Raw genomic sequence first — 26,522 nt, 5'->3', positions numbered from 1 at the left:
GGTAGTGCTTTAGCAGGCGATATCTATGTCTACTTAACATTCACAAAAGAGCTGTATATACACACTAATATATCTTATTAGTGTTCGGCAGAACCCCGTGTATACCCAGCATGTCCAAACTCGGTCACCATTCTACCGCGGGGATCGTACGTGAAACTGCACCGGCTTACAACAGGGCTTTAACAAGCGGACACCTAATAAGTCACAATTTTGGCATGGAATCAAATTTTCACCTCAACGTAAACCACTTGCTACACGACGTACGTGTCCAGTCTTATTTTGCCGGAGACCAGCGATGAAAAGTAAGTATAGTTTGACTCAACGATTTTTCTTCCAAGTTATAATGTTTGATGGGTTTATTATTACCTGGTCTGATTGTTATTACGTGTGAATTATTTATCGTAACAGCTTACTATCCTGACCAGTAACGTCTGGATGCAGTTTATTGTTTCGCAAACAGCCCCCTTTTTTGTCTGCACTGTCGTTATTCCTTCTTTGCCGATATATCTCTTTAAAAAATACCCACCCAACGAACATTTGTTTGGACCCAGTGCCCATGTTGGTCATACGTCGTTATTACTTATGAGACTTATATTTTTATTGATTCGCTGAGTTAATTAAACTTGTTCTTTAATCATAAGTAATCACTATGCGTCATATCCTCATGATGTGTTCGCGATATCAGCTTTTAAAAAAATCTATTCATGTCACTGGAGTTTTATTGCATATACAAATACTATTATATTTACGAATGAATATCAATCATTTTGATGTTTTTTTTGCTGTCCCGTCTCTTAAGATAAGTGTGTTCAGGTTGTAAAATATAACACTGATTTTCCCTTAAGTTTTATCTATACCAGAGAAATCTAATTGATAGTCCTCTGTGTTCTTGCATGCAAGCAAATGAAACCAATGAACATTATCTATTACATTGTTGTCTTTTTTCTCAACTACGGTTACATACATTTAACGAAATCAATCATCCACTCTCAACTGATTTACTTTTGTTCGGGAATAATGAGCTTACAGATGACGAAAATGCCTTAATTTTTTCATCTGTACAAACCTTCATCATCCATTCTAAAAGATTTGACTAAGTTCTATTCATTATACAACGATCCTTTGTTTCACATCACCTATTTCTTCTCATTCTATTCTTATTGGCACGGGCATCTATATCTCCCCCCCACCCCCACCCCCCACCCTGTACCCCTTTTCTTTTACTCTCATTCCAAATATCCCTTGAACTACGTATAAAAGTAAGCTACTGTTTTAAGTGTTTATATTTCTTTCCATAGAATTCAGTAACTATACCATCATGCCCTAAATTAATGAGATACATTCTCGGAAACGGATTTATATAAGTTATTTCAACTTGTTTCCGGATCCCATTCCTCTGTACTTTGTATGTTATGTGATGTAATGCAACTTAATTTGGAATGAAATAAAGTTTATATTAACACTGATTTTATATCCGGGGTTCAATATTGAGCATGTGTTAGCTAGGTGGAGATTGTACCCGATAACACTTTATTCTAGCCCTACTTTTTATGACATTCACACGTGTATCTCGGTATATTGATCTTACCAAATCGCTGACGACATGCTTCGTTTTATTTAACCCTGTTCGTTCTCAATCTAATTAAAATTAGACTTGTAATTCCACTCCTCTGCGATACACTTCACATACTTGTATTTTAATTAGATTTTGTTCGTTCTGTACATATATTTATTAGTAAAAAAATCTAATAAATTACATACATATTTTACTCTTGACACATGCATACAAAACAAGGGGACAGTTTGTTCTGACTTTAATCCATGGAAAACAGCTTGCAATTCTCTGTGTAGGTGTACATAAATACGATTGTAACTTTTTAAAATTTTAACAAATCCGCTTGGAATTTGATTTTGTCTTTAACGATTCGTAAACAATTGTATTCATTACATTAGGGGATTATGCCGATGTATGAACGGATTTGTCAGTTTATTTATAAATAATAAAACTAGTATTAAGTATAACAACGGAGCCGTGGCGGCTAAGACGTGAGTTTATTAACGAGTCTGGCGTTACCCTGTGGAGATTTAAACTCTTCAGCTTATGTTGTTTTCTTGTATTGAATATTTAAAGGGATTTTTACAAATAAATACACCATAAGAGGATAGCACACACACGAGTACCCAACATTCATAGAGCTGTTCGGGGATATAATCAAATCTATCATTGGATTTAAAGAATGTATACGGTGGCCTATTTGACATTAGGCTTTGAGCTGATTTGTGATCAGTAGTTCGATATACCTGTACAATGGAGGGTAATATGATACACCAGCTGTATAGATAGGGGACTAACCACGTTCTGTCTAACCGTATTGTCTTAAAATAAGTAAAATATTATGAAATAAATATTGATAAACAAATTTGAGAATAGTGGTAGTAAATTTGAATTAAAAAAACGTACATTATGATTATTGTCTAAATTAAAATATATTATAATAATTGTTCATGAAATGATAACAAGGTCATACGAAAAGGTGTTTTAAATTTTATGACGTCAGATACCAGTTCAAAACACGATTATAGGTAGCCATTAATCCAAGAGAGATTTTCTCCAGTGCACTTTGAAAAGTTACTTTACACATTGCATGTGTTGAGATTCGAAAAGACAAAAGAAAATGTACGGAACAAGTTTATAGATCTTCAAATACATCGATTCAAGGTGTCAACTAAGCTAACGATGCATTTGATTGGTTAGAACTGAGTTCGATTGATACATGGGTACACTATGGCGTGTGGTTTATGTGTCGTACTGGCCCGCGCCTCGATAGATACACATCGTAAGATGATACTGCGGTCTGTGTCAGTCGCCTGTCTGTGGACTTACCTACACGAGGCATTTAAAAACAAACCCCACTCGCCCATCACAAACAAGACATTCTTACCACATGGAACGGTAAAACAAATGGATAAGGTTATTTATTGAAAGACTCTTATTTTTTTTGGAAAGATGTTTCCATGTTGATGTATTCCATGCAGTGACAGACCAATGGCTGGAACGCCTGTGCTAATAAATGTTTACATTTGTGTTAGGGTAGGTCGGAGGATTAATTTGTATTATCTATTTTTTGAGGGACGGGGTGGGTGCTAATTCAAGAAATCACAAAATCACCAAATATAGTTATTCAGACCAATTGTATTTTTAGGTATTTTAAATCATAATATGGGTTTTAAATAAAAAAAAATGTATACCTGCCTACACAATAGAGAGGTGTCATAAAGACGCTTCCGTTGTTAGGGTCGGAGGTAAAAACCAGGGTCGGTCCCGAAACTTACATTTTGTTGGCCTTCAATAAACAACAAGTGTATTCACAGAACTATTATCCTAAATGTTGCAATCTGGTTTCTGAACTATCAATCTACGGTGTTAAAATAGTACATTTATAATACATTCAAATGTTGGCTGACAAAATTAACAGTGTAAACAATACCATAAAGTAAACGAGATAACAATAAGAACGGTTTATAAGGACTCTCTGATTTTCTGGTTAGATTTGTCCTTAGCAATATAATTTACATAGCCAGGGTTTCCAACCGAGGAGCCTTAAAATTACACCTAAATACGGGCGTGACAATGACCGTATTTCTTGTTATGATACGTCAGTGTCTACTAGTTTAAATATGAAATCATGAGGACGACCTGTACTTCAGTTAAATCTCATAGTGTAAATATTAAGTGATACGGACCTTAAGCTGATATGAAAACCTCTATTTCGGTACAGACAGGAAATAAACTAATATATAAACAACGAAGTTAAATGGGTCAGGAGTAAATGTCATGTCGCATAAAGACGGCCTGAGGCAGGGTTAGATACTAAGTATATAGCTTGGTAGTACAAAGTCATAGTTAAAAAGATAAATCACTAGTCCTTTGTCATTACTAGTCCTACGTCATTACTAGTCCTACGTCATTACTAGTCCTACGTCGTTACTAGTCCAACGTCGTTACTAGTCCTACTTCATTACTAGTCCTACGTCATCACTAGTCCTACGTCATTACTAGTCCTTTGTCATTACTAGTCCTATGTCATTACTAGTCCTACGTCATTCCTAGTCCTACGTCGTTACTAGTCCTACGTCATTACTAGTCCTACGTCATCACTAGTCCTACGTCATTACTAGTCCTACGTCATTACTAGTCCTATGTCATTACTAGTACTACGTCATTCCTAGTCCTACGTCGTTACTAGTCCTACGTCATTACTAGTCCTATGTCATTACTAGTCCTACGTCATTAATAGTCCTACGTCATTCCTAGTCCTACGTCATTACGGGGCCTATGGCATTACTAGTCCTATGTCATTACTAGTCCTACGTCATTACTAGTCATACGTCATTACTAGTCCTACGTCATTACTAGTCCTACGTCATTACTAGTCCTACGTCATTACTAGTCCTACGTCATTACTAGTCCTACGTCATTACTAGTCCTACGTCATTACTAGTCCTACGTCATTACTAGTCCTACGTCATTACTAGTCCTACGTCATTACTAGTCCTACGTCATTACTAGTCCTACGTCATTACTAGTCCTACGTCATTACTAGTCCTACGTCATTACTAGTCCTACGTCATTACTAGTCCTACGTCATTACTAGTCCTATGTCATTACTAGTCCTACGTCATTACTAGTCCTACGTCATTCCTAGTCCTACGTCATTACTTGTCATATGTCATTACTAGTCCTATGTCATTACTAGTCCTACGTCATTACTAGTCCTATGTCATTCCTCGTCCTACGTCATTACTAGTCCTTTGTCATTACTAGTCCTATGTCATACTAGTCCTACGTCATTACTTGTCATACGTCATTACTAGTCCTATGTCATTCCTCGTCCTACGTCATTACTAGTCCTCCGTCATTACTAGTCCTTCGTCTTTACTAGTCCTACGTCATTACGAGTCCTACGTCATCACTAGTCCTACGTCGTTACTAGTCCTACGTCGTTACTAGTCCTACGTCATTACTAGTTCTACGTCATTACTAGTCCTACGCCATCCCTAGTCCTACGTCATTACTAGTCCTACGTCATTACTAGTCCTACGCCATCACTAGTCCTACGTCATTACTAGTCCTACGTCATTACTAGTCCTACGTCATTACTAGTCCTACGTCATTACTAGTCCTACGTCATTACTAGTCATATGTCATTACTAGTCCTATGTCATTACTAGTCCTACGTCATTACTAGTCCTACGTCATCACTAGTCCTACGTCATTACTAGTCCCACGTCATTACTAGTCCTACGTCATTACTAGTCCTACGTCGTTACTAGTCCTACGTCGTTACAAGTCCTACGTCATCACTAGTCCTATGTCATTACTAGTCCTATGTCATTACTAGTCCTACGTCATTACTAGTCCTACGTCATTACTAGTCCTACGTCATTACTAGTCCTATGTCATTACTAGTCCTACGTCATTACTAGTCCTACGTCATTACTAGTCCTATGTCATTCCTAGTCCTACGTCGTTATTAGTCCTACGTCATTACTAGTCCTACGTCATTACTAGTCCTATGTCATTACTAGTCCTACGTCATTACTAGTCCTAAGTCATTACTAGTCCTACGTCATTACTAGTCCTACGTCATTAGTCCTACGTCATTACTAGTCCTATGTCATAGAAAATATGATGAAGAACCTTTTGACATTAGTATGTAACATACCTCTATTCTAAGCAATAATACTAAAAAAAATATAATCTATCAGTCAGAAATAGTGTAATAACAGATATCAAATCCACTTAGTTACGCTAGGTGATTCACTAGTCTTTACTGAAATTTCTGAGTCTCGACCTAGAGGTCTAATCAGGATGCCAAACCCTACTTCAGTCATGTGTTTAACTCCTGTATTAGAAATCATAACTATGTCATCCGTAATACTTTCCATACAGTATTTGGACAGTAACAAGAGATTGGTTAAACACGAGCTATTGACATGACTTTGACGTATCGTACGCCAGAAAACAGTAACACTAAAACATTAAAGCCTGCTCTATATAAAACACAGGTATGGAGTCCAGTCCAATTTTAACCATCTTGAAATTTACAATACAAGGTAAACCTGAGCGCCAGGTTTCACTTATTTTGTTAATTTGACGTATTAATGACGTCATTCCATTTGTTTCCGTGTTCCCTCAGTTCCTGTTGTTGTCTTATGCTGTCGTACTTCCTCAGTTTTTGTTGTCTTTTTTGTTTGTTTCCTCGGTTCCTGTTATTGTCTTTTGTTTTTGTGCTTTCTCGGTTCCTGTTGTGTTTATTTCGTGTTTCCTCGGTTCCTGTTAATGTCTTTTGTTTTTGTGTTTCCTCAGTTCCTGTTATTGTCTTTTGTTTTTGTGTTTCCTCGGTTCCTGTTGTTACCTTTTGTTTTTGTGTTTCCTCAGTACCTGTTGTTGACTTTTGTTTTTGTGCTTCCTCGGTTCCTGTTGTTGTGTTTATTTCGTGTTTCCTCAGTTCCTGTTGTTGTCTTTTGTTTTTGTGTTTCCTCGGTTCCTGTTGTTGCCTTTTGTTTTTGTGTTTCCTCAGTACCTGTTGTTGCCTTTTGTTTTTCTGTTTCCTCAGTACCTGTTGTTGCCTTTTGTTTTTGTGTTTCCTCGGTTCCTGTTGTTGTGTTTATTTTGTGTTTCCTCAGTTCCTGTTGTTGCCTTTTGTTTTTGTGTTTCCTCAGTTCCTGTTGTTGTCTTCTGTTTTTGTGCTTCCTCGGTTCCTGTTGTTGTGTTTTTTTCGTGTTTCCTCAGTTCCTGTTGGTGCCTTTTGTTTTTGTGTTTCCTCAGTTCCTGTTGTTGTCTTCTGTTTTTGTGCTTCCTCGGTTCCTGTTGTTGTGTTTTTTTCGTGTTTCCTCAGTTCCTGTTGGTGCCTTTTGTTTTTGTGTTTCCTCAGTTCCTGTTATTGTCTTTTGTCTTTGTGTTTCCTCAGTTCCTGTTATTGTCTTTTGTCTTTGTGTTTCCTCAGTTCCTGTTATTGTCTTTTGTTTTTGTGTTTCCTCGGTTCCTGTTGTTTTCTTTTAGTATCGACTTTGACGCTGAATTTTGTCCTTATTTACTGACCTTTTGATACATTTGTGAATCTTGAGTGCAGAAGGAAAACCTAATTACTATGCAAAATGTGAACTTCAGCATCATGGCAATGGAACATATAAAACGAAATTCTTAATAAATCTTCGCATTGGAAAGTTCTATAATTCGATCGTATGAAAAAGCCAAAGTGAAAAATATCCTGAAAAAATCCTTTTTTTGACGTCATAAATAACCCAAATTAACTAAACGACACTTTACAAATGGTTGAAGGGTCTGAACGCATGGCTGATGAATAGTCTATCAATGTTCTGATATCGCTTCCTGCTGGGTTTCCTGGCGACACACTGACCTCCAATGAATGTATGTATACTTCGCATTCATCTGGTATTGACCTAGCAATTTACCTACCTGTACGTATTATAACGTTTCGTTTGCATAGCTGTGATAAAATGTGTTGGGCAATCAGGGGATTCCATTGTCCGTTTATACATGGGTAGGTGTGTGTATAAGATTGCATATCGCTTAGATTAGGACTGTGTTTGTTAATAAGTTCCATACACTGGCCCAACCAGGAAAACAAACTTTCATGGCTGTATGTGTGGGGCCCTGCTTGCGTTTGGTTAGAGTCATTTAACTTCATTATAGGGACGGAGGTAACAATATACTGCAAAAATGTAGGAACATATATAAACTTTGTGTAACTTAAACACACACCAATAAATATGTATAAGTATACAGTCGTAAGCTTTCTTATCAACGTACGAAACAATATGACTGACAGCAGTCGAGATAAAACAACAAAAACACCTATATATTACGCTCTCCTGATGATCAAAGAACCAGTTGAATTGTAGTTTAAACTTGATGAATTTATATATTACCAGAAAAATATTTTCCCATAGCAATTTTAATATTGATATATGGTTGGTTGTAGACGGTTTAACGTCCTATCGAAAGCTAAGGCCATTTAAAGACGTTTACGATGACCTTAGCTGTTAAACCTTTTACAACCAACCTTTTTATCAATATAAGGGATTATACATTACGTATTAACTCATAATGTAACTCAGCTACTTTCGAGCACAAATATATGAGATATGCAATACCAAAAATATATTGAAATGACGACCAGGAGTACATTTCGAATTTTTGTTTTTATACGTGGTTTCACTTTGATGGGATTTGTTTTGTCTGGGCTGATGATGCTCTACCCTTTGTTTTGTCTGGGCTGATGATGCTCTACCCTTTGTTTTGTCTGGGCTGATGATGCTCTACCCTTTGTTTTGGTGTATCCTCAGTGCCGATTGTTATTTCTTTAATTTACGATTTTGTTCTGTGTATTGAAGATATTTTTATTTTCATTTTGTCTATTTAACTTAAACTGTCAGAAAAACTATACAGATATTGTAATACAAGAGGTACGTGCAGAACCATTACTTAACGTAAACCGCTAGACTGGGAACTATCAGATGGAAACAATTTTCGTAGGGTTTTTAATTTCGTTGTATTTCGTGGGTAATCTTCATTCACGAATTCATAGGTCGAAGTAATAAGTTTGATATGAGGCAATTCTACGTTTGAGTGGGTACTGACGAAATCCACGAGGTTATGTACCCACGAAATGGTGTTTGTCAGGAAATCACAAAATTTGGGCCCAACGAAAATATCTGATTTCATAGTATACTAGATAGATCACTGATTTACATGATATTACATACAGTTCATGAATTTTGATTGCATAAACCTTAACTGTCCTGTACGGTATAGCCCTTTTCACTATTACTCGTGTAGAAGGAGGATATGTAATTTAAATCGAAGGACACATATATTATTTATTCAATTATTTTTTATGTTTATTTAATATATCAACATTAACGATAAAAAGCAATCTTAACTGTTATTGGCCTCAGCTTTCTTGCAGTGCTATATCATGTTTCACAAATGTCAATCACTTGGGCACTAAAATAACCTACATACCGACAGTTATTGATTGATTTGAATAGAGTTCTCTCGATAAGATTTGATAACGACCTCTAATCCCTTCAGGACATTTAAATGCTTAGCTTGCAAAGGACAGACATTCAGCGAGGGTACAGTATTGGAACGTTCAAATATATTAAGAATGATTTATGAGTATAAGGTTAGCATGTATAATAGTTATTTAATGAAACCTCATTGTAGGGCCATATACAAATATTAAAGGAATACAAAAATCTACTTGTAACCTAATTCTTATATTAAATATGCTGCAGTTGTAATTTTCCCTCTGAATGAATTTGATTATTCTTATGACAAATGAAAAATTTATCTGTTTGTCCCGACTAGGAAATTGTCAAACGGTTTTTGCTCCCTCATTTCATACATCAATTTCCTTTTACAGATTTAAAGGTAATTTACCTTCACTAAACAGGTTGTCCATACTTTAAATATAACTAATTAAAATATGGTGAGGGGTTTCATTCATAACTAAATATTTTTCAGATAAAATTATGTTAGCCTCACTTCTATAGGGTTAACTCTAAATGGGAATTAATACTGTATACAGGGTAATTTTTCTCGTCAGTTTTATTTTCGCGGTAAGTTGAAGCCACGTGTTTTTTTGGTTTCTGGTAAGTTACGCTACGTAGCCAGCAATTGCGAAAAAAAACGAAAGTTAACAGTGAACTTGTTAAATGTAAACAGCAAAATGACAGTGCGTGCATATTCTTACCCTAACCCCTTGTATTTTACTTTGACTCGCTATGTTGCTCTATATTGTATACGTTCGGAGTGTCTGTTTTCGATTCCTGTTCTGATATGAATTCGTAAAGAATTTCCTTCACTTACATCCTCGCTAGCCAAGGATTACGATCAGGTCTGAGACAAGGTAGACCGGATCGTACCGGATCGTACCGGATCGTTACCCTTGGCTAGCGAGGATGGTCGTATTGATTTATGTTGTTGGTTTTGCGTCCGCTGTTATTATAATATTTTTTGTCCTTTTATTGCCGACACTGTGGTATGGTATAATTATACACTATTAATGGAATCTTCATTGTATCTTTGTAACACACAAATATTCAAAGGTAATATCACTTTTCGCACTGCAAGTGAATATATGATATTTATAAAATTTGGCGTTTTTGTATTTGCAGCATATTTTCTGAACAATGGAGGACGTTAATGACGATTTCGTCGTGTGTAGCGTCTGCACCAAGGAGTACGACAATGAGAAACGTGTACCAAGAGTTCTTCTCTGTCTACATTCCTGCTGCTCCTCGTGTTTGGACGATCTGACGGTCAAACGCGAGGTTGAGTGTCCAAAATGTAATACGCGGCACGAATCCAGTAATGAATCTAGCACGGATTTCCCGGTCGACAGTGCTTCTAGAAATTTCATCGACTTCCTCCGAGTCCAACGAAAGCCAACTGAAATACCATGTACTGACTGCCCGGACCAGGACCTTGCCGAAGCTTTCTGTAAAGAATGCTTCGTTTTTATGTGTGGAGTTTGCTCCAGTGCTCATAAGCGTACCCAGTTAACGAGGAAACACGCTATAACTTCTGTCGACGACTTGCAGGACTACGGACTTGACGAATTCCATAGACGCGACACTTGCGATAAACCCGGCCACGAAGACCAGGTATACACTTTCTACTGCGATCGAAGGGGATGCGACAGGCCTGTTTGCACATTATGTGCTGTTTGCGACCATAACCAAACAAATGGGCATCTTATTAGGAACCTGACTGACGTGTATGAGGACAGTAAGTCTGTGGTAGAGAGTGTGGTTCGTGAACTTAACACGAAGGAAAGTCCTGTTACAGAATCGATTGACATCCTTCAGCGTCTTCTAGATGATCTTGAAGAAAAGGAAAGCGAGATCGTTGAAGAAATCGATACAACATTCAATACCCTTGCTCAAGTTGTTAACGATAGGAGAAGCCAGCTCCATCGAGAACTTGAGAATCAGTGTATTTCAAAGAAAAGAGACCTTCAACAGAAGCTACACCATCTGAAGTCATATGCTGGGAATGTTCAAACTGCCAACGAGTTCGTATCTCGCGCTGTCTCCTATACAAATCCTACAGAATTTCTGCATTTGAAAAATACAATCTTAAAACGACTGCTAGAGCTGAAAAACCTGTCTTTCACTGCCCCAACCAAAGAGGATGTGACGCTGCGTTTTTACCAAAACTTCATCGAAGAGTCGTTTATACAGCTTGTGAAAAACATAGGAGTAGTAACCTCTCGCGAAAAAAACCCAACAACGAACAACCTCCCACCAAGCCCTCCTGAAAAGGAAATCACAAAACAAGAAGAGCCAGAAAAACTATCACGACAATTCAATACGTATGCACCTTCCGATCGATCGGCCTTTCAACGACAGATAAGCCAGCCGAGTTTTACGGAAAAACCAGTATTTCCAAAACAAATAAGTGCCCCAAACCCTGTCGTTGACAAGCCAGTGTATCAGAAGCAAGCAAGTGTTCCAAGCCCAGGCGAAAAGCCCACCTACCAAAGACAAACCAGCGTTCCACTGGATCATGGACTTAAGGACGCCCGGCAAAGTGTTCGGGATGACATCATCGCCACTCGTCAGTCGAGGCAGCAACAGCTTCCTCCGACGCCGACGGTCAACGGGATTTCGGGCGAGATTCACCCGAGGGACAAGTCACCCAGTGGAAGAGTTGGTATGCCGACAGGTTATTTAAATAATATCTTAAGCGAGGTTATTTGAATATATTAAGCGATGTCACAGTTTACCATTTATCGCAGTTTCTTCTAAAACATCAATGACCTTTGAGAAATAAATTCTGCTCTGAAGACGCTTTTCCTTCCGAATCACCTGGTCTCACTCTTCTTGTACAATCGTTTCTTTGTAAACCTTTCATTTGTTAAGATTCATTTATCCACTTTTTATTTGCGCTTCGGTATTCCCTTATTTTTGTTGCTGTTTCTATATACATTGTGTGTATTGGTATAGAATTTCATTCGAGACCTTTCACCGACAGAGAAAGATATACTATTGTCACATATATATTTTCGTTTGGTATGTTCTTGTGAAGGTAACATGCAACATTCTATTATCATGTTTCAGGTCAAGTCAAACCCAATGGCGACTTGCAGCGGAAATTGAGACCAGCACCAGCAAATATCTTCAAAAGTGACTCCAAGTCTTCGCCAATGGGCCTGGGTGACTTCCTAAGTACGTAAACAAAGTGTTTTGTCTTTGACGATAGATGTATCGTCTTTATTTACACATTGATAAACTAGTACCGTTAGAGATCAGTTCCATCGTTCCATTTTCAGTACTGATGTAATATCACTGAATGTGTACACAATATGTACAGAATTTGTTAATAAAATTCCATATATTTTTAACATTTTTTATTTCGAAAACGAAACAATGAATCAAGCACAACATTTTGTGTCATTAATACGTAATTGTATCAATTTAGATATAGTGTATATTTGATAGTCAACATTTCATTTTCATGAACCAATGTTCTTAAAAGTAGGGCGGGCAATCTATTATAGTTTGAATATTTGAATATTTTATTTTTCGAAAAAAACTTTTGAATAGTGTTTGCTTGGGTTTTTACATCGTTGCAATAATGACTACTGCTTATGAAAAAGGTTTATTGTGTGTAATTTTCAAAATATGACCAGAAATGATAGACACAAAGTAGACACAATAGTCCTCATGCACAAACACATTTATATTTGTATTGGGTTGATGCGAACGTTTAATTCCTATTAGTTACATTTTGATTGCAAGAATTTGACTTTTTATCTTAACATTTTCATTTTCAAATTTCACATTTTCCTTCTTATTCATAAGAACTATTATTCACATGAACTCACTATTCGCCACATTCATGGTTGCGTATATCATTAAATAGCACGACCTGAGTTGTTTTGTAGCAGATGAAAGTGTTGTTTTATGATAAAACTGTTTGTTACAAAAAACTTTCTTATAACATAGACATTGAATACACTCGCGTTTTTTACGAGAAAAAAGTGCATGTCAAACTTGATTCATTCTAATTTAAGCTATTTTGGTAGGATTGATTTAAATCGTTATTTTAAAATAAATCAGTAAATATATTTATCAATAATCATTAATGACATCGATGCACAAATCTTAAAATGCAAAAAGTATTTTTTTTGTCTGTTACCCATGTGTATTCTATGTAGCTTGTTCGTTACTGTGCACTCTGCATTTTGTTATTTGATATCCACCAACGTTTTCTTTTCTTCTCTCTCAAATTATTCTTCACACTATTCTTCATCACTGTCATCCATTATTACACTATGTTTCACAGAAGATCTAGAGTGCAAGGGCGAATTACCAGTTAGGATGGGTGTTGGTATGTATGAGAGATCTTGTATTATTGTATAAATTAAATATCGCTTACAAGTGTTCAGTGGACAGAGAAGCTTGGTTGTTCAAAGATATTCGTGTAAGGGAAAAGTTTTCAAGTAAAAACGATTAATTTTATTGTGAGATATCAACGAAATTTGGTTGTACCTATGCATCGTAAATGTTTTACAAAATGTTTGCTTCTTATTCTTTGGACAACCAGTGATTCTGTCAATTACTAATATACCGTATTATTTCTAGTAAACACACAGCTGAATATTTCAATAATTAGGTGAGTGACAAGACCAAGCCTTCTTAAATATTCTTAATTAGAATGCATTTTTGTTTGAAAAAAAATCAGATTGTGAAGAAGAAGGTAAGTTTTAGTTTCTGGCTTGAGCATAAGGGCATATATTTGGAGTTGAAGTGAAATTTTATTAGAAGGAGGGTTTCATTAGAAATATTACGGTGAAAGTATTATTTTTTGTGTGTGTTCCTAGTAGTAAAATATATGACAAATGTAAGATAGTGTTGGTTTCATTCGCAATATCAATGATTAAGGTAAGTAAGCATGCCTTGTGTGTTACTTAGTACGCTGTTTTTAACCTAAATCTGTCATTGCGTTTATATTTTTATAAATTAGCTTTAGGTTTACATGTGGTGTGACGTCATATCATTATTATTCATGTTAAGGATAACCATAACACAGTGAAAACCTTAAAGAAAAGTGATCTTCTGAAGCTTTCTGGCCCCGCCCGATCACAGTTGTTTTTCTAAATCGAAATTATTAGGAGGTTTCTTTATGCATAAAAATATATCAATAAAAAAAAAACAGTGTTTTGCCTGCAATGAGACAGGTATCATTAACCCAACATTTAAATATAAAAACATATTCATGCTTATCTTATTGACAATAACTTTAATAAATACTTTCTGAAGAGACTCCCACACCATGTATGACTTTTATGAAAAATAATAAAGATTTAACTAGCAAAAAAGATATCAGTAGTGTTCTGAGAGAAAAATGCAGCGTGACCAGATTCGATCCCAGAATCCCCAACATAATATGATCGCTCTTACTGACTGATCTATCTGGTCAGCTGAAGTTCCGTGGTCCAGCCCGACTACAGCAACATCCAAAACGAAAGGGGAGGTTACTCTATGTATAAAACATTGCATTGTCATTCTCTAATAGTTTGGCTACAGTGTTAAAGAGATCTTAATTTTAAGATGTGATAAGCAAGTATTGCCATATATGTTCATACACATAATTCATGTTCTGTATAGATTCAAAGTACTGTCTTCAAAATTCTGTTTCTGGAATTCTATTTCTCTTATTTTTCCTATTTTCTTTTTCACAATCAATATTAGTTTCAGAGAAATTGCAAATTAATCATATGTAGTTGATTTAACTTAAGACGAAATTACAAGTTCAACAATAATAAGTTAAGAGATGTTTATTTCGATTTCAAGATTTCCAAAATGTCCCCCAAACCATACTCACCAAAGAATTAAAATAGTGTTTCAATTCATCATTTAACCATGTATGCACAAATTTTCCTGAAATTTCATTGCTGCACGTTAATTGAAGAAGAGATTTTGATTTTTCCAGTGACCAACCAGTTCATTTTGAAAGAATTTACGTTAGGTGTTCATATTTTCTGACAGTTTATTCGAAATTAGTCGTACTGATCTTTATGAGAAGAAGTGTTTTTTCAAAGCATAGTTTTCTAACGTTTTGGAGTACATTCTCCTCGTATTTCATCTGCTACTGTGTCGATGAATGGCATCTTCACTGAACAATACTGCATTGATGCATTCTTTATCATAGATATCACATTTATAAATTAATATAGTCCTATAAGGTTCCGTCGAATACTATAACAGTCTGACCACTTCTAGTTACTCTATTTTGGGGCTCTTCCGCAGAATCTGGAGGGCTTTCTTCCTTTCCAAGAGGACATTGAGAAAAGCTCCTAACCACCAATTGCCAGAATCATATTTCATTTTCAATTTTTTTTCTACGACCTTGTCTTTAATGGCACACTTACAGTGTGTTCTTTTTTCCAAATATGGACTTGTGGTACCTTATAGTGATGATGGCTCGTTACAATTATCAAAAAATCTTGCACGTCAAAGATGTAACGAGATGTTTAAACGCTGTTCCAAAATCTAACTTCCAATAAATCTGTCACATCGATTAATACATGTATCAAACCGACAACATATATTTCGATACGCTTGGCGAGGCAGAATATAAATAATCAGCATATGTTTGTAGTGTTGATGGAACATATAACTTTGGGTTCCAAATAATGAACACAAATTTCACTAAGGGCTATTAACCTTTATTGATGATTCGAACATTTTCACACCCTCGTTGTATATGTACATATTTTGTTTTGTTTCTTGAATATTAACCCACGTATTGATATAACCAAAATAATCTGTTTGTGATTCATTCTAGCAGAAATTCTCAAAGAACCATGTCTCGCGAAATATAAGCAAATAACATAATACTGGGTCAATGATTAGCCAGGAATGACACATTTCTTGAATTCAGTTCCTCAATTTTTGAAGCGCTGTCCTGAGACATTTCCGAATGTATTGTTATTTGTTTAAACTTTGTTTTTATTCCACAGAGAAGACAACACGACCACCAATGTCAGAGCCAGGGACCCCAGAGAGGTCATTCAAACCCATCACCCCAACCAACCCTACGTCACCGGGGAATAAGTTCAACAATACTCCAAAGGGAGCACTGCCGACACCGAAGTCCCCTCGAAATCCTCATCCTTCAGGTACATTCATGTGTATAATCAATACGTCATGATGACGCCAAGATAACTAAACTTAAACAAATGACTTCATGAATTAACATCTGAAATGATGTCATAAAAAGCTGATTTAAGCTATAGAGAATTATTAAGTCACCACACAAAATGTTTCTATGAGTGCCCCCATACTTTTTCAAGTCCGAAAGAATAAGTGAAAACTTAAGAAAAAAACTGTTTGAGTGTATCATTATCGTGATTAATTAAATAACAATAATAAGTTATTTCAAGCATCGTTTGTGATGATCAAATGTGAAGGTCAATGTTATAAACAACTAAACCATTTACTCAAAAACGCCACAATGAGTGTTGCGTGTTAATACATATAAATACAAATTGTATTTACATTTTTAAAGAAAGTCAGGTAAAACATTAACATTGACGTACGAGACACTTAAATGTATTCATAAAAAATATATAGTTGTTGCGGTATCTGTGCTGTAGCATTCAAGTGAGGTGGCACTATAAATAATGCCGTTGGAAGCACGGTCCCGCAACAAACAGAACACATTACATCGTCAGCACACACACACAGGCATACACACATAGGGAGATATTAGCCAGGTGGCATATGACTAGTAGTTAGTGCCTGATAAGGCAGCTCCTGCGAATTCCTCAAAATTGTATTGATTTATGTATATGCTAATTGTATTAATTCTATATCTTTGTACCGTAAAGCGCTTTAGAGTGGCTTATGTTAGCTAGATAGGGCGCTGTATCAAATGTTGTATATTATTATATTATTGATAACATAAAATGATATCGAGAATCGTAAGATTGTTTTGTGTCATTAGACCTAGCAAACCTAGACTGTCAGTCGGATGTCATTTTTTAATAGCCATTCTGATTATTGTACTTAGTACTTGTTTTAACAAAGATTTAATACAACAATATTACCCAATGCACGTGAACCTATTTAAAAGATCCCTTCCCTGTCCCTCACAAATAATTAACACTTTGGTTGATTCGGGAATCAATTAATCATTTTAATATTGTAGCTCGCTATGTCATGTGGAGTAATGCATGTAAGTTACCTATGACATATGACAAAGATTGCATGACCTCAGAAGCATGCCCTTTTATAATTATTATTCACATTAACTAAATTGATAAATCACTACGGGCCAGTCGCTCGAAGCTTGACGCGGGTTTGAAAACAAATCTGCGCTTTAACAAGTCTATTCTGTAAAAATTAACATTGCTATTGTAAATCTAAAATGCCTGAATTTCAGATCGGTCAAATTCAAATGTTGACGATGACGATATGACGATATTTCGCTTTTAGTGTCATATTCAAAAAGAGGAATTAGTTTTCTCATTGACTATGTGTTTAAAAAACGGTCACATAAAAGCAACTGAGTAAAATTTCCGATGTCTAATAATAAAAGAAGCATAAATTATTCTTTAATACGAAATGGAAAATGACGATAAGCTAGTTCTAACCATTTCCATAAAACGAAATCGTGTTCTCAATATTATCAAGCTTCAATCGATTCGCAAGTTTCTGATAAAATAATGCATGATTTTGTATATGATTAGTTGCTTAATCACAAATTAGAAATGCATGACTGACTTCAGCCGAGGAGATGTTGCAGGTTCACAATGTAAAGACTAATGATATTCTAAAAGTTTGGTTTTGTTAACACGAAAGGAATTGTTACCAGAACAAACATTTCAATTTCAAAAAATATTTGTTGAGCTTTTTACAATGCTCAATAACTTAGAAAAGGAAAGATATTGACATTATAGTTTCTGCGCATGCGCAATAGGTATTATTGTTGATGATGCGTCATTGTATACTCAGGTGCTTATCCGTACGGAGACAAGGGAGCTCTGTTAGGATTCCATCACCAAGGCAGCAGGACAAGTAGGCTCGCGGAACTTGTTTACTTTCTCTCTAACACAGGCGCTTCATATTAATTTTTATTCAACACTACTTACTTTCTGCGTTAGAGTAAGAACTAAATTGAATTTTGAATTCTAGATTACCATTGATACATTTGGATATATTTTAAGAATTAATACTGAAATGATATCGTTCTCGATATGATCAAAAGCGTAGAAAAAAGGCATACTATTCCTATACAAATCAAAGGTGTTCTGAAATTCAAATTTCGATAATAAGAGGAACAATTCGATTAGATATTTACTTAAAAGTATGTATGCCACATCTTTTTCTATCTTCCGTACAACTTTCAGTATACTCAACACTAACACACTCATAGGCTATAACAACTAATCTGCATTAAATCAAAGCAACTAACACTCTGGCTGACACTTACTATTTTGTAATCTTGTAATAAAAACGAAAAAGGATAATATCGCGAATGCATAACGATGAAAGTTTTGTAAGCATAAGTATGTAATACCCACAATAAAATGAAACATCGATAATAGAGCCTGTCGGTATCGAATGCTGATGGAGATTCTGAAAGTTTGCAAAGACAGAGTAGCATTTTAAATATCGTATATGATGGTTTTCTCATAGAGACACTGATTAACTTTTCCTCCTCCAATTAATTTGCTTCATCCTTTCCTCTTCATCTGTCTCGATATTTTGTGAGATGTATTCGTTACTTCCTTGATTTTAATGTGGATTCAATACTTATTTAAATGAATAAAAAATGACTAACATTGTTGTGTTAAAAATATCACAATTTATAATATGTATCCAGGGTTTTCCATTGTGGATTGTTTACACATTATGTATAAATAATAGAGTATCTCAAATGAGTTTTTATTTTGTTTGCATGTGGTTAAAATTCACACTTTTTTAAAGATATTTTATTGTGAAGCTCGATGTAAAAATAGGAAACGAAATCCTAAATTTAATGTATATTTTCAAGGAATTTGAAAAAATATTCGCTTTTATAATCTTGCATTTGATATGTGACTTCCTTAGATAAAACAACATCATATTAGCCCATTACAGTTCAGCAACTCTTGAGTTGTCCAATTAAAGCAGATCTTAATACCAAGAACCTGGCACGGGCTACCGGGTTGTGTAAGAGTGTTCGACATCATCTGAACCCTCCTTTTTACGGAAATGTTAATGTTAGTAGAAATGTTAGTAAAACGAAGACTTCTTCACGGGTTGTGGTTCTGAAAGATAAAAAGACATGTCATTCCGGTCTTTAATCGTTTACGTTAATTCTATATCCTATTCTGTATAAAATCCTCCCAATACCATATTGGTTATATCCTAACTAATTCACGCTCCAGACCTGTTTATTTATCTTCATGCCATAGACTTACATAATAAATATGACGTATCTATTAATATAATGTTTTCGTGATGCCAAATTTCGTGGTTTACCGAAAAAACCTACCATGTCGTGGGTACACAACTTCGTCGATTACGAGTGCCCACTCGCATGTAGAATTGCTTTATATCAAGCTTGTAAATATTTCGTTTGCCTCTGAATTCGTAGATGAAGATTACTCACGAAATCACCGATATTTAAAAAAAAAAAAAAAAGAGTGATTTCACATTAATTAGTATTATTCAAATATATTGAAGAAAAATAAGTGATATTTAAGGTTCTATAACATTTTTGACGGGTTTTTAGCTTATTCCAGAAATTACTACAAACAGAGGTAATTGTATAAAACGATTGTTTGTTAGAAAAAATAAGAATGAATATTGCCTTTTCAGATGTGGAAGGGAAAGAACTGTTGAGGTCTATCCAAACTACTCCATCATCAGCAGTTATCTTTGGGGACGTTGTCTGTAAGTGAATGTTCTTCAACTATAACAGAATTGGAGAAAATCTACATAATCTCTTTGGATTCCATCAATGAGGTAGCGAAGCAGAGTTCATTGAAAGCCAAATGTCAAGACCAGTATTGTGACAAAAGTTTGCGCTATACTGAATAGGGCATACCTTTATCTCGATTGACGCATTGCCGAGCTCTCCACTTTGATCAGATAAACTTAGTGTATAGGTCATGTTATCACTAGTGACCACTTTGTGGCTGAAGAAACTTCAATTTCGCGAAACAATCGACAAGCTATTTTAATAATAGAGCAAGATATTTTTAACTAATAGAAATGTAGTCTTGGGCGCCACAGTCGTAATAGTAACATATGCGAACACTCTATTCAACCTTTGCCTGTTCTTATTATATGTCTGTTGCGGTAAAGGCCTTGTCGCCCTTTATTTCAGTTATTGCGCATAGTTTCTACTATAACAAGTTTCGTCATCAATTCTTTTTTCAATTTACTGATTACTTGAAGAAAGTTAGGCCAATCAGTTCGAATTTGTAAAATAAATTCCAAAGTTGTTTTTGAATTCAATGTTAGATAACATCGAGAGTTGTTTTTTGCACAATTCCTAAAGTGTCAAAAATGTGTATGTTTAAATTTTTTAGGTCCTTACTTCGTGTTCGACGTGGAGACCATCCACACTGAGAGGGAGGTATCTATTGACGGAAAACAACTCCGAAATCGGAAGTCGGGTAGCCCTTCTGGTATTCCAAACAGCTCTAAACAGCTTCAAAAGTACAAAGGCATCGTGGGTACATTTGGCTTCAAAGAACCCGGGAAATATTACTACGAGGTCGATGTGTCGTTCACAATACATCAACCACTGGAAGAAACATGGCTCGTGTTCGAATTAGGGATTGGTCGAGCAGACGACATCGACAAACACCACACAGTGGAACGTCATGAACATTCACGGTCATGTTATGTCGCCCGATACCCGGAGGACGGAAAACTAGCACAAGAATTCTGGCATAACCGTGACCTTTTGACTTATGTTCCTTTGTCGGACAACACGGCAGGTCTGACGGTCGATGTGACGTATGGTCTGGTGGTTGACACAAAGAGGAGGAAATGGACAGTGTCTGACACAAAGCGAGAGAAGAAACTTCATACCTTCACTGGAATCGATTTTTCGGAACCTCTCATCCCGGTGTTTGGCACGTACAACCCTGACCTTGTCAGCGTCGAAATGAACATTAAAACGGGATCGGAAATTACGTCATTTCCGGCGTTCTTAAAAGGATTTTGATGTCGCTCAACCAATATCAGAAAGTATCAAATTATTATATAGAAAGAAATGAATCATTGAGAAATGTTTTGATACTGTCTTAGAAATAACGTAATATATTATCAATAGATAATATTTAATTCAATCCATTGTCAGAAAAATACTAACAACTGTTATGTGTAAAGGGTATTTAGAAAGTGTTACAAATATTTTCAATATAAAAGGTAGCTAATATATCTAGAGGATTTATGATGAGCAAACTAAAAAATATTTCTCGGGGTCTGACATGACGTTTTTTACAGTATCCCTAGAGGTGTTTTTTTTATCACATTACCAAAAAGAAAAACAAATGTCGAGACAATTAGGAAAACACTATTCAGGGGAAATATCTTGTTAAGAAACAACAGAGTTTTTAGGTATTTATGGTAATGTCACGAGAAGTTATATTGGGTTACCTGTGTTCCTAGAAATAAATCGTATCTTATATCTAGTCTAGTATTCATGCTTGGAAGATTGAAGTCAGTTATTCCTATCAGTATAACTACTGTGAAATCAGATATTTTAATGGGGTCGAAATTGCGTGGTTTCCCGAAAAAACTACCATTTCGTGGGTTCATACATTCGTGTACTACGAGTAACCACTAGCATGGAGAATTGCTTTATGTCAAACTTGTATATACTTCATGGATCTATGAATTCGTGGATAAAGATTACCCATGAAATCAACGAATTTAAAAAAGTCACGAACATTATTGATTTTACTTTATATCGGTCTCACCTTCAATTTAATGCTGAATAGATTGATCAATTAATCTCTGAGAAAACTGTACTCGATTAAAAAAACTGTTACTATGTACCAGTAGACAATTGTACCCACTTACAACACGATGTTACTTTATACTATTGTTGTATACAATTATACTCGCTTAGAGTAAGATGTTAAATACTAGCGAACATTTGTGATATCAGTGCCGAAATTCATTATGGTTTATACAGGTGTTTGGAACTATTTTGTGGGATACAATATTACAAGAAAGTTTGAACCGAAGAGTAACATCGTTCGATGTGATGGCAGCTAACTGATAGATGAGAAATAAACAAAACACACTCACACACATGTAGATTACACCCTTAACATTTGGTAATTGATACAGTTAGCCAAAAATGAATTGAATTACACTGCGCCATACAGCTGTGACGTCCTTCTTGGACTCGTGAGTGAAAGCTAGGTGCCGAGGAGATGGATATACCAATTGATCTGAACTACTGTTGAAAAATAAGGGAAGATGCATAAAACTTCTTCTGTTCCTGTATTACAAAACTTCAAAAGATGAGCACTGGTTAATTTCAAATCAGTTATAAATTACGTGTGTTTATTCTGAACCGTGTCACTCCTCAAAGAGATAACTGCGATAAGGCACTTTTGCATATGCTAATTTTGCGTCGAATGGAGAGAAAATATAGATTATTGGTAATTTTAGGGTATTTTTTTATTGATAAAGCTCTTTATTTTTTATACTCTACAATAAACAATTTTGTCATTTTGCGTCGTTTTATCAACCCTAGAAACACGTTTTTTAGACGTAAATGTAGAAAAATTCTAAAATGGTTTTCATAATTGTAAAACTCTATACTTTAGTATACTGTTTATATATAAATCTCCGTAAAGTTCATCATACATATACATATGTATTTAATTGTCTATGTCACAAACTGTGCTGTGTGGTTTTTTTAAACAATTCGTATCTCTTGAAAATCAAACGATTTTTATTAGCATGTAAATGTATTCATGTTTGCTATATACAGTGTAACTTAATATTTCTGGATTCTACCAGAGATGATGTCCATCCTAAACATTTCATTAAAAAACAATAGTATAATTTTCGTAAACACTTAAGTATGAAAGAAATGTTAAACAAGGATTCAATGTGTTTTAATCCTCTCCTAAACAGTCGTGTTGTACCTAATTAACGTTTTGTTTTCATACCTTTATTTTCGCGTTAATGCTCGAGCAGACGATATGATTGGACAATTTGTTAGGGTAGTGTTTTTTGCGGGGTTCTATTTTTCGCGGTCTGTCAAATATGCGTAATGACAAGAAGACAAATGTGCGAATATCAGAAAATTATGGACTACGAAAACAAGATTATTGCAGTAATTTGACAGACATCAGCAACTGAATGTGTAGCGTTTGATGTTCTTTTGCGAATTCAATGATTGCGAATTTGTTGTTGGTAGAAGATCCGCGAAAAAAAACACCCACACAAATGTATTGATTCGTAATAAGTGTATATGCCTTATAAAAATAGTATATAGGATTAATTGTGATACGATTTCCGTCCCATAACTGTAAGTATTGTCATTTGGTCATATAAAAAATGAATTTAACATCTCATAGTTTACTTTATTTATGTTTTCATAACGTTTATAACGTGTACTAGGTATAAACTTTTATATGAGTGTGACTATAATTATATTATCGGTTGTCTTTATCAATTTTACAGTAATTTATTTATAGTAACGTACAATGTTATCGAAATATCATAATATTTTATAACCCGGTTTTTACATATTGAGTACATATACATACATTTTCTATTAATGAATGACTGGCATTAAATTTAATTGATAAGTTACATTTATCAAATAAACATATATGTGAGTGGATTAACCGTACTTTCATTATTAGAAATTAAAGAATATATATTTAGTCTAATATGATTTGACGTTGTTTGTTTGCCACCCTTGTTGCCTAACAGTTCCAATTGTCAGTCCTTCCCTTTGAATCTAGAGGAAAATTATTTCGGACCTCCACAACTATATTGTGTAGAAAGAGGTTGGTCCATTATATATTTGGAAAGGTATTAAGTATATAAAAAAATATCTTAAAGTCTCCAATATAGCAATGGTGCACCTTTTGGTGTGGTCAAGCAGCGACCAGCGAGGAAGAGCCACGTATACTTCAGGGTGTCATAAGTAATCAGTCACCTCTGATTATCATGCAGTCGACTATAGCATGCTAATTACGTTTCCCCACAGCCTGAAAATGTACACTATTTAAAAAAAAGAGGTAAAGTTACTGTTATGATAATGGTTTCTTGATACAAGTAAATTATCCGCGGCACCAAAAGTTCGTTAATAAACGTATTTTTCTTCCACGCGAGATACAAAAGCTTCGAATTGTTTTTGTTGTTTTTATTGAGAACACTTGTTCATGCTTTGTTTTTAACTTTCATCTGGTTCTAGTATCATTATTCGTTATGATTAATGTTAATGTCAATGACACTAATGTGTGAAAAACTGTTTATGATTGTAACATGTGATGTACATAATAGAACTAATCATTACTTCCTTGGCTGTCGTAAATGATGCAAACAATAACCACACCAGAGCTCGTAGTGCATACAACTCCTTACCAAAATAGAACAATATCTAAATTCCGACCATTCAAAGGTCACGGCGGCCATGTTGGATGTCCGATCGAAAAGTAAAATGGCGACTACTCATCTTAGCATGATAACATATCCTCATGCCATGTTTCATTGAAATTTATTTCCGAGTGAAATGAAAGGACGTTATAATGATGGAAGCGAAATAAGAAGAAATGTATTTAAAATAATGAATCACCCAAATTAATAAAGTCTTAAAGCTATTGTGATTGTACCCAAAGTGTGTTGTTACTCTCGTGGTAATTCACACCTGTCTAAAGAATACAAAGCAATATCTAGTTTTGCAGGGAAGCCCTGTTAACATATGAGATGTACTTTTGCTGTTACTTTACAAATAATAGCTACTTGGGACTGAGGCATGTTACATTACCTAAAGGCAAATATTTCGCATGCATATATTTCATCATTATCTCTGTGTCTGTTCCTGTCTGCATACGCTTCCCAGCCCAAGAGCATTAAACATTGCACTGTTTGATAATTTTGCAATATTTTAGATTCTACTGATGTCATCAATGCCCTAAGATGTTTCGTATGTACCATTATAAAGTGAATGAGATGTGTTGTAATTCATTCAGTCTCCTAAGGGATCCATGTATATTGCACTGTGGGGTTTCCTATAATCAGTAACCTCCCTTTAGCTTCCGCTTGGATATAACTTTAGAACAATTGGGCCAGGACACTTCCATTAACCAGGTAGCTCCATCGGTTAGAGTGGTAGCGCAGCAGTCTGAAGTTCCGGGTTCGAATCCAGATATCTCCCACGGTGTTTTCACTCAGAACCATGTTGCTGATTATATTTTGTTTATTTCATCTTGCGGGGTTAACTAGACTTAAATGTCAAAAAATGTTTCCCAGTTACTAAACAGAGATATTAGCTGAAGACTAATACCATTCGATGCTTTCGTCATCACTAATATCAGTAATGATTTACTCAGTTTGCTGAAATAGTTATATATTATTCTTACATATCCAACGATCTCCAACATAACTTTATTGAAGTGAATTATTCATTTCCTTCAAAGCGGATTTTGCTTCATAATCCAAGTGATCAAAGTTGTTTGATTGTGTATAGTTTGAATTGTCAAAACGCAAATACAAAATATCTATTTCACAAAATGTCACACTTCAATCGAATATACGCAGTCGCATGTAGTCCACCATAAAGATGTACTGTGGTTTAAGGTAAAAGGTTCTGACACTATTATCAAATGTCTTATAAGTTGTAGACGGTGTCTTAATCTTAAAGATTTTATTGTTTTATATAATGTCCATGTAAAGTCTTTTGGATATTGATTCACCCTGGAACTTTGGAGAGTATTATTTCGGGGATTCTGTTTGTTCAATATGCTACATTTATCGAACGAATGTGACCAAAATATTTTAAATGGCCAAATTCTGTATAACGTGTAATATCTTTATGTTCTAATAAGACATCGATCCATGTTTTTCCCTCGCTTTCGGGTCACTTGGTATTTATAGATAATGTATGACTACTTTCTAAGTTGCCGTTTCCCTCTATGTTAACGTAAAAACGACGCCACTGAAATTTGTCAAAAAAGATGTTGGATTTATGTGTCTTGATAGTTTATGAAAATAACGACATTGAAAGAGAGAAGAGATTAAAATAATTTATTGAAAAAAAGGAATTTACATCAAATATATTGTAAAATCAATTTGTGATCGAATACTTCTGGAAGGTCACTATACACATGCATCACATGTATATCACTGTCAATTAGATAGGTACAAATTACACTTTCACCAAAAGATCCTGGTTGGTAAACTAAATCTAAATGTCAGGAATATTTTATAAACCATTAAGA

General features: G+C 35.1%; 1 protein-coding gene across 6 annotated transcripts; it reads left to right on the top strand.

Moving 5' to 3' along the window:
* Window positions 1-23,628, top strand: LOC110465913 (transcription intermediary factor 1-alpha-like). Of its 6 annotated transcripts, XM_021522072.1 has the most exons (10): window positions 1-302; window positions 10,210-11,749; window positions 12,157-12,264; window positions 13,385-13,429; window positions 13,784-13,798; window positions 16,065-16,223; window positions 17,255-17,281; window positions 18,061-18,123; window positions 19,912-19,986; window positions 20,628-23,628. In XM_021522072.1, exons 2-10 carry the CDS (start codon window positions 10,225-10,227, stop codon window positions 21,269-21,271), a joined length of 2,661 nt encoding a protein of 886 aa, XP_021377747.1. In that variant the 5' UTR covers window positions 1-302; window positions 10,210-10,224; the 3' UTR covers window positions 21,272-23,628. The 6 variants fall into 6 exon arrangements, with proteins under 6 accessions (XP_021377747.1, XP_021377748.1, XP_021377749.1 ...); XM_021522073.1 differs by lacking the exon at window positions 13,784-13,798; XM_021522074.1 differs by lacking the exon at window positions 17,255-17,281.
* The last annotated feature ends 2,894 nt before the right edge of the window (window positions 23,629-26,522 follow it).

This window comes from Mizuhopecten yessoensis, unplaced genomic scaffold (assembly GCF_002113885.1).
Source record: "Mizuhopecten yessoensis strain PY_sf001 unplaced genomic scaffold, ASM211388v2 scaffold11105, whole genome shotgun sequence".
NCBI lineage: Eukaryota > Metazoa > Mollusca > Bivalvia > Pectinida > Pectinidae > Mizuhopecten > Mizuhopecten yessoensis.
The sequence above is the reverse complement of the archived record's forward strand: the minus strand, read 5'-3'. Positions and strand labels throughout refer to the sequence as shown.

Excerpts from the sequence above, each read along its gene's own strand:
- LOC110465913 (XM_021522072.1), top strand. The coding sequence starts at position 10,225 with ATGGAGGACGTTAATGACGATTTCGTCGTGTGTAGCGTCTGCACCAAG. Across the intron at positions 18,124-19,911 it reads TCACCAAGGCAGCAGGACAA|ATGTGGAAGGGAAAGAACTG; the intron begins GTAGGCTCGCGG and ends TTGCCTTTTCAG. Across the intron at positions 19,987-20,627 it reads TATCTTTGGGGACGTTGTCT|GTCCTTACTTCGTGTTCGAC; the intron begins GTAAGTGAATGT and ends TAAATTTTTTAG.